This window comes from Benincasa hispida, chromosome 9 (genome assembly GCF_009727055.1).
Source record: "Benincasa hispida cultivar B227 chromosome 9, ASM972705v1, whole genome shotgun sequence".
Classification (NCBI taxonomy): domain Eukaryota; kingdom Viridiplantae; phylum Streptophyta; class Magnoliopsida; order Cucurbitales; family Cucurbitaceae; genus Benincasa; species Benincasa hispida.
This window is the reverse complement of record NC_052357.1, coordinates 11680660-11690500: the sequence shown is the minus strand read 5'-3', so window position 1 is coordinate 11690500 and position 9841 is coordinate 11680660. Positions and strand designations below refer to the sequence as shown.

Genomic DNA, 9841 nt, shown 5'->3' with positions numbered 1-9841 from the left:
TGGCTCTTATTATTTTAAATATATTATTTTTAGATTTTTGTTAGAACTATATCTCATTTTCGAGATGAAGTTAACAAATTTTTAGACGGAATCTTATCGTACTATTTTTTTTTTAAAAAAAAAATATTAAATCTATGAAACATTAATAACAATGCAGAGATTAAATTGTATATATCAATGAAGTTAATTATAATTTATTTAGAAATTGACATAATGTATGATATCATCTTTCACATGTACATAGAGACAATCATATGACACATCAAATCGTTCAACTATTTTCCATAAATATAAAATATGATTTCTCAATATATATATATATATATTTCATGAAAAAGAGACAAAACTGCGGAAACTAAAATTTAATTCTCCAATCAACATTATATAATGATGGATCTTGCTTGAGATTTAAGATTATGAAAGATCTTTCTCGATTAAAGTTATAATTAAATTAAAAAAAAAAAGAATATATCAAGTTGAGATTAATTTATACGAGTACACCTTCACCCACAGGAAAAGATTTTTGGTATTTTTTTTTAAATATAAATTACAACTAGAATGTACAAGTTTTTTTAAACAAATTATAAATGTAGTCCTTAAAGATTTACGTGGTACTTGAACTTTTAAAAGTAGATTTTTAACGTTCAATTTAATAATCAGATGATTTTATATTTTTTAAAATTGAGTCTATTTTTTTTAATTTTATAATAATATTTTAATTTTCAAGACTTGATTTTGTTTTTAAAAATATTGATCGGAGTATATATAAAAAAAAAGAAATTTAGAGACGATGAAAAGAGTATTTATAGACTTAGTTTTCAAAAAATAAAAACAAAAAAGTGAGAAACCCCATTCACTAACTATTTAGTTTTTTATTTTTTTTTTGTTTTTGAAAATTAAGCCTATAAATATTTATTCCACTACTAAATTTTTTCTTTTGTTGTCTACTTTTGATCAATGGTTTAAGAAACAAACCAAATTTTGAGAACTAAAAAAATGTAGTGCTCAGAAACTTTGTTTTTGTTTTTTGAATTTAGCTAAGAAATCAACTCTTATATTTTAAATAAATGTAAATCATTGTAAAATAATGTAGAGAAAATAAGCTTAATTTAAAGAAAGCAAAAACAAAAAACGAAATAGTTATCAAACGTGGCCTAAATGTGTAATTTTGTGTCTAATTAATAACACTAACAACAAATTTTTTAAAAATTAATTGATCTATTAAATCTAATTAAATTTGAATATTATGTTTAATTGTGAACCATAAATTTTTAATGTTGTGTCTATTATATCGGTGAATTAAAAAAAAAAAACAAAAGGTTCAAACAAAAACTTTGATTTTAAAACTCTAAATAGACTCAAACTTCAAATTTCAAGGACTAATCTTTGTAATTTAACATTAATTTAAACTAATCATCATAACGAAAATAGCTCAAATGTACAAAATTCGTCCTATCAACTTCAAAAATAGACCTCACTATCAACTCTATATATATATAAAAGCCTCATAAACTAATTAATTGGATGAATTAAGACATTTAATCGAATAGATTAGGACAAGTAAATAACATATATGTTTTATTATCGAATACTCGAATACATTATAATTTCTAAATATGACAAAAAAAAAAAAAAAAGAACTTGGTTGTCACTTTTAATTCATCCGTGAATCATTAAAAGGCCCTACTCTTCGGATAGAATTGAATACAACAGAGAAGCAACAAAATTTTGATTAATTAAGGGTTTTTCAACAGATCAATAACCACTAATCATCGTAATTAAGACTTTTAATTTTAGTTAAATTCCAAAATTTGCTGTTTTATATCTATCTATATATATATATGTGTGTGTGTGCACGTGAAAGGCCAATAATTTCTCATGCACAAGAGTGGGGGCCACATTAGCCAGCCCTTCATCTTTTGTTCCCATGCTAAACTCCAATTCCTAAGAATCTCTTTCCCTCCATTTCTTTTCTTTTTTTCTTCTCTCTCTTTATCTCAAATTTTTTTCTTTCTCTAAGCCATGGAGATTGCAAAATCTCTGCATTTTTTCCTTTCTCTTCTTCTTCTTCTCTTCGTCGTCGATGCTCGTTCGAGCTCGTTCGACGTCGTTAATGGAGATAATTATGAGAAGGCTCTTTTTCAGCTTTTTCAGAAATTTCCATGGCAGCAACAGGCAGAAACTACTGTTAATTGCAACTTTCAGAAGCCAAGTGAGTTCTTTCTTTTTTTAAAAAAGAAAATGTGGGGAAAATCCCTCTTAATAATTATCTTGATTATTATTGTTATTAATTATCTTTGGGATCTGTTTTTCCTTTTAATGTGGCCTTTTGCTTTGCTTTTGAAAGGATCTAGGATTTGCCCTTTTTTTCTTGCTTTAAAAGATGAACTTTCATCTTCTTTTTTTTTTTTTCCTTTTCCTTTTATTAGTTAATTAAAAGGGTTTTTTTTTTTTTTCCAAATATAAAAAATAACCAAACTATTAACAAAATATAGTAAACTTTCCTAATCTATTAATAGAGAACGATAGATTTCTATTAATACCTATTATTCAGTGGTACATTGATAGAAGCCTATTCGTATCTATATAAATTCTAAAATTTTGTTATATTTTGTAAATATTTTCAACCGTTTTATCATTCCAAATAATTTTTCTAATTAAAAGGGAATTTATCAATTTTCTAGTAAAAGCTAATCCTTTTTGGGGCTTTTAGATGATGTTTGCTTTTAAAAGGGGTGTTTCTTTTTATTTTTTTCTTTTTTAAATATTAACATATTTAACTATTAGCTCACATTACATTTTGAATTCATTTGAAGATAAATTCGTGTTGCTCTTTTAGGTTTTTGAATAAAAAAATACAATGTCTTTTAATTTCTTTTGGGCCTTCTCTCTCTTCTGTTATTATTTCATTTTTTCCTTTTTTCCTTTTTTCTTTTTGGGAAATTACATGCATCAATCAATAATGGATCTTTCTTTCCCTTATTGTTCAATAGTAATTATAGAGAAATATTGTAGGGCATAGGGTTGGATTAAGAAAATTTTCAGTCAGATAATTAGTTAACTTTTTTTTTTCCACATTTTTTTAGAATCACAAGGTCAATAGAATATGAATCTGATTAGGTTAAAATAATATTAAAAATATTATTAATTTTTTTTTATCAAAGTATTCATTCTAATAGATTATTCTTCAATAAAGAACAAATGGGAAAAAACAAATCAGTCATAATAGTTTGCTAAATGAGCAGGCTCCAAGATTAACTTTTGTAAATATTCAACATTTAATAAAGAAATACTAGCATACTGCATATTATCAATATTTAAAAATTTCACTCTTAAAATTCCAAAATTACCCTTGATTAAAGATTTGGATGGGTAGGTAACATCTGTTTCATGCTTTACATTAAAGGTTATCCTGGTAATTAAAAAAAAAAAATGGGATGGCTGTCAGCAGCAAAAGCCTCTTTGTTTCTCCATATAAACTGTCTATTATATATATATAAATAAGTATTGTCAGATATGTTTGTTCTTTTAGATATTTTTCGTCGAGGAGGTAACTATAAATTATATTTTTGTACTGTTTACCTTGTGAAGCCTATAAATTAAGGTTCTCGTTAAGGAAATAAATCAAAATTTGAAAATTAATTTTTTTTTTTTTTTTAAATTTGATAAAAAAATTCAACCATTATATTTAATAAAAATATAAATTATTAACCAAAAAAAGGAAAAAATATGCTTAATTTTCAAAACCTAAAAACAGAAAAAAAAAAAGAAAAAGAAAAAGAAATGGATACCAAATAGGGCTCAACTTTCATATTCCCATCTGATTTGTTAAAATTGTTGTGTTTTACAAATAGTTTCATATATTAATTAATGTAGGAAATCTACAAATTTATTTAGCTTTAGTAGAATTAATTTATAGACCAGAGTATTGTGCAATAATTCCAATGTACTAATTTTATTTTATTTCTTAACCTAATTCCTTCCCCTCACTTATGCTTAGATTATTATTATTATTATTATTATTATTGCAAGATCTATCATTTTAAAGTTAATCTACAAAATATATGTTGGTATAAGTATTTGAATTAGTATACATATCTTAAATAGTAAACTCACCTCACTTTTTTGTTTCCAATTCAATATAATTTAATGGATAAGATATTAAGGGCCTGTTTAAATTGATTTAAAAAAAAAATGTTTTCAAAAAATTATTTTGAGTGGTCGTCAAACACCCAAATTTCTTTTAAAATGACTCATTTTTTAAATTAAACATTTGAAAATGTATTCCAAATACATACGCAAATGTGGAACTAAAAAGTAAGTTTGTTTATTCAATTAATACGTGAACTAAAAAAGTAAGTTTGTTGAATTAATACTTAAACTACGTTTTCTAATTTGTATAAAAAAGGTAAATATATTTGGTTACTACCTAGGCTATAATATTTTTCACTTATTTCTTTTCTCTAAATAGTTGCAAGTTAATTAGATCCATTTGAATGGATTAATCAAACTGGATTTGAATTACGCTTAAAAATACTTATTTTTCTCACTTAAAATTTTAAAAGAATTTATGGGATTTGAATTTCAGAGGTAACGGAAGGAATGGCAACACTGGAAATGAAACAAAGAGACTATTGCTCAGGCAAAGTAACTGATTGGGAAGAGAATCTTCAAAAGCGCATAATCCTCGACGTCATTAACGTCAATTCCCTTTTATCACACTCCGAATCCGCCATTTTTCCCGGCCAAACCCACCAACTCTCCGATTCCCAAATCCCCATCTCCTCCGGCGCCAGACTCCAAACCCTCAATTACATAGTCACCATCGGCATCGGCGGACGGAATTCAACTCTCATCGTCGACACTGGCAGCGATCTCACTTGGGTTCAATGCCGCCCTTGCCGTCTCTGTTACAACCAACAAGAACCCCTCTTCGATCCCTCAAAATCCTCTTCCTTCTTTTCCCTTCCTTGCAATTCGTCCACCTGTTTATCTCTTCAACCCACCGCCGGCAGCTCCGACCTCTGTTCTAAGCAAAATTCAACTTCCTGCGATTACCAGATCGACTACGGCGATGGATCTTATTCCCGTGGGGAACTAGGATTCGAGAAGCTGAATTTAGGTAAAACCGAAATTAATAATTTCATATTCGGATGTGGGCAGAATAACAAGGGATTATTCGGCGGAGCCTCCGGTTTAATGGGTTTAGCTAGAAGTGAATTATCCCTGGTTTCTCAAACTTCCTCTGTTTTTGGCGGGATTTTTTCTTACTGTTTACCCACAACTGGAGTTAGAGCTTCAGGTTCTTTAACAATGGGGGGCACCGATTTCTCAAATTTCAAGAACATTTCTCCAATTTCCTACACAAGAATGGTTCAAAATCCACAAATGTCGAATTTCTACTTTCTGAATTTAACTGGGATTTCAATCGGTGGGGTGAATTTGAATGTGCCTGGTTTAACTTCAAACGAAGGGATTATGAGTTTAATTGATTCAGGAACAGTGATTACAAGGTTATCTCCATCGATTTACAGAGCTTTCAAAGCAGAATTTGAGAAACAATTTTCTGGGTATAAAACAACACCTGGATTTTCGATTCTCAATACTTGTTATAATCTATCAGGGTATCAAGAAGTGAACATCCCTACTGTGAAATTTATCTTTGAAGGGAATGCAGAAATGACTGTGGATGTTGAAGGAATTTTTTACTTCGTGAAATCTGATGCTTCTCAGATTTGTTTAGCGTTTGCGAGTTTGGCTTATGAAGATCAAACAGTGATAATTGGGAATTATCAGCAGAAGAATCAGAGGGTTATATATAATTCTAAAGAATCTAAGGTGGGTTTTGCAGGGGAGGCTTGCAGTTTCTAGTTGAGAGAGCAATTTTCCGGGAAAATGGTTGATTTTCCCGGAAATTTTGTTATTAAAGAGAGATCGGACTTGAGAAACTGGGCCTTGGTTGTTTATTGTAATGGGTGGGTTGGGTTTGGTATTGGCTTTGAAGGAAGTGGAATTCTTGAGATGAATTAATCATTTCCTCTCAAGAAGAAGAAAGAATTTGTATTTGTATATTTCCATTTTTGCTTGTCTTGTAATCTGTATATTTATTTCAATTCAAATATTATTCAAATATTACCATTTATTGATACACCTTTTTTCAAGTTCACATATTTGTGTGAAAAACTTTAATCTTAAAGAACTAAAGAAGGTATTTTTATATATATACATACATACACGCGATATGATAAACAGAACTAAACCATATTGAGTTCCTAATTGTAGGATTTTGGTATGATTTTCTTCCAACTTGGATTAACGTAGAATATCGTGTCATCATACAAACATGGTAATTGGTATATAGGGTAAATATGAGGTTCAAACTTAAAAGTGTTGCATTCCCATGTATTGAGTGCATGTACATCACGCCTCTTATAGTAGTGAGTGCATATACATCACACCTCTTATGGTAGTTGTCAAATCTCTGAGTGAACCCGAAATAGGCCATGGACTTGGATCTACCAAATGATAAGAATGCCTCTGAGATTCAATCATAAACCACTTTATCTCGGTTGTATATAAACTCCCTCCCCCCACGACCAGTTAAAGTGGTAAAGAAGAGTTTTTTGAGATCTATATATATGTTGAGAAATATGACCTGAATGAATGATTTCGGTATGTATTATATTGATCAATAACACAATTGTACATGTATAAATAGCTTGATACAAGAACTAAAAATAGCTAACAGAACCCCTAACAAAGCTCAACCTACCATTTGAAAATCCTAACAGAAGAAGACTGACTTTACAATTTAACATCTCCTTCAAACTCAAGGTGGTAGGGTAGAAACCAACTTGAGTTTTCATAGTAGCTGAAGAAAGCGCCCAGAGGGAAAGGCTTTGGTGAAGATGTCGGCCGGTTGCTCGGTTGTAGGTGTGGATTTGTAGGTATGGATTAAAGACGCAGAGTAAAACTTTGAAGATGATGGTGGATAAAGCAGCAGTCAGTCTCAATATGCTTTGTCCGTTCATGAAAAACATCATTATGTACTATCTGAATAGCACTATGATTGTCACAATGAAGAATAGTGGCAGAATTTTGAGGAGCCCCCATGTCAGCCAAGAGCCAGTGCAACCATAAGACCTCTGAAGTTGCATCAGCAAGTGCACGATACTTCGATTCAATGCTGGATCGAGATACAACCGTTTATTTCTTACTCCGCCAAGAAATGAGAGAATCAACCAAATAAAAACAGTAACATATGGTAGATCGTCTATCCGTAGGATCGCCCACCCAATCAGCGTCAGAATATCCAGACAGAACCAAAGAGGATGTAGAGGAGAATTGAAGTCCATGTCCCAACATACCTTTAACATAACGCAGAATACAAAGAACAACTATGAAGTGGATAGTGCGAGGAGTGGACATGAGCTGACTGACAATATGAACTGCATAAGCTATGTTTGGCCGAATTACTGTTAAATAAATAAGGTTACCAACTAGTTGTTTGTACAGTGTTGGATCCTGAAGAGGAACACCATCAAAGGAGGTCAGACGGAATTGGAATCCAACGGTGTCGGTGTTGTGGCAGAATCAATGATACCTGAACAAGCCAACAAATCTGATGTATACTTTGCTTGAGCTAGATAGTATCCATCACAGCATGATGAAACCTGAAGACAAAAGGTGTTAGGGTTGATGCCTTAAAGTCTCGTGTTCGGTAGTTTGTAAACATTTTTGTACGAACGCTTGTGATTGTGATGTATAATATATGATATTTACTTCACTTCTTGACTTTGCACATTTGGATGTTTTATTTCCTTTACCAACAACTACTAAACTTAAAATCCCTGGTTGTCTTAATGTAACTTAAGCATGTATGTGGTGACATACAAGTGGATCATGTCTTAAGTGATAAACAAAATGGTCTGTAGTATATGGATATAGGAGGGAAACCTTATCTTGGTAACACTACGGATGCGGCCCGCTTTGTGTAATAGTTACAAGTGTTGTGACTTGTCACAGATGGTCTGATCCTGATTATTCGTGTAAGGGACATGCGAGCAGGGGTGTCCTATACAAAGAGTTTGTATAAAACCTAACTATGAAGTGTTAACGTCTCATCATATAACCCCGTTCATGACAGAGACGTCTCATCATATAACTATAGAGGCAAAACGGTAAATTGGCCCAACTTACTTACGAGCATCTGTGAAGGGTCATCGTACTGATGATTGGTTATATCCAATGGACATAGAAATATATCTGTGGTAAGAAGAGTTCAGTTGTTAGTCTTTAGTAGAATGCCTGGCAGTTAACGGATAGTGGATATCGTGGTTAAAGAGTTTAGTCAGTTATTGATGTACCGTTGGAGCTTCGAGCCATAGGTCCATAAGATCCCCTTGGTAGCTTGGATACAAGTTGAGAATCAGTTTTGGGTCAGTTTGAAATGTTCAAATTGACAAGAGGGAGTTCGATTATATATGATATAATTGAAATAGTTAATTATATATGATACAGTTGACTTTATGTTTGAGATACATTAATTTGGAGGAAAGTGGATATAAATATGATTTATATCTAATGGAGGAAAAATACTATGGTTAATATATGATATTAAACCATAGGTTATGAATATAATGTGATTATATTTATTATTTATTAATTGGACAGTTATGGGATAATTGGCTGGTGTCTCTTCTGTTTTCGTAACGGATGAGTAAGATGAAGAATCGTTTTGAGACGCTTAAATAGCTCACGGTGTGTTGCGATTAAAAAGTGTGTGTCATCGCTTAGTAAATCAGAGCCTTTACGATAGTGTTGAACGGTCGCTTACACCCGCGCGCGTTACTTACTAAACGATTGCTTATACCCGCGCGCGCTACTTACTAAACGATCGCTCATCTTTTACTAAATGATCGTTTAGTGCCTGAACTTTACTAAAAGATCATATTGACGATCATTTAGCTTTTCCTATACGATCGTATAGACAATCGCTTAGCTTTTTCTACACGATCGTATACTTCACCTAAACGATCAGGCATTTTGTCTATACGATAGACGAGTCTTTCTCCCAGTTACTTGATCGTTGTATATAATCTCTTTTCCTCTTCCCCTCTACCAAATCTGAACAAAGCCCACCCTTTGGATTCTCACTCCGAGAATACTGAGGCCTCCGAGTAGTGGTGTCATCCCCATTTCCTTCTGTTTGTGTGGAGACTGTTCGTGGTAGATGATTGGGTGTTGCTGAACGATAGTGATGACAGGCAGAAATGTAGGTCATTATAGGTCTTTTATTTAGAATTATGAGGGCTGTTAAGTAGAATATGCGGCGATTATATTAGGAATTCATGAGAAAACGAGTTTGCGTCTATCGGCATTAAGAATCTTGGCTAACCCACTATTTGTTGGATTTTATGTCCTAAAACTCATAGTTTGTAAATTGATAAACATATTTTGTTTTGTTTTTCGATAAAATTGTTATTGAAACTGTAATCTTCAATCCAATAAACTAAGGTCCTGAGGCTATTTAATGTAGACTTGAACTTTATGTGATGACATAAAACATGGATCAAGTTCGAGTATATAGCCTAAAATGGTCTATAGTATAGGGATAAGGTTGGGTGCCTTGTTCTGGGGACATTATGGATGCGGCCCACTTTGTAGTTAGTACAAAGAATGTGATCCTATATCGTTTATATAGAGATATGTGAGTGGGGGCATCCTATGCAATGAGTTTGTATAAGACTGGACCACGACTTAGTCACTTTTACTTTATCACACCGTTTATTGTTTAAAACTGACTAATTCAAATTTGATGACCTAGGTAACTCGATCTCAA

General features: G+C 31.7%; 1 protein-coding gene across 1 annotated transcript; it reads left to right on the top strand.

Annotated features, from left to right (window-relative positions):
• Positions 1-1958: 1958 nt before the first annotated feature.
• LOC120087034 (aspartyl protease family protein At5g10770) lies at positions 1959-6148 on the top strand. The gene is made up of 2 exons (XM_039043879.1): positions 1959-2212; positions 4589-6148. The coding sequence occupies exons 1-2, from the start codon at positions 2023-2025 to the stop codon at positions 5869-5871; spliced, it is 1473 nt and encodes a 490-aa protein (XP_038899807.1). The 5' UTR covers positions 1959-2022; the 3' UTR covers positions 5872-6148.
• The last annotated feature ends 3693 nt before the right edge of the window (positions 6149-9841 follow it).

Coding starts and splice junctions, on each gene's coding strand:
- LOC120087034 (XM_039043879.1), top strand. CDS start 2,023: ATGGAGATTGCAAAATCTCTGCATTTTTTCCTTTCTCTTCTTCTTCTT. Junction 2,213..4,588: donor TTGCAACTTTCAGAAGCCAA/GTGAGTTCTTTC, acceptor TTTGAATTTCAG/AGGTAACGGAAGGAATGGCA.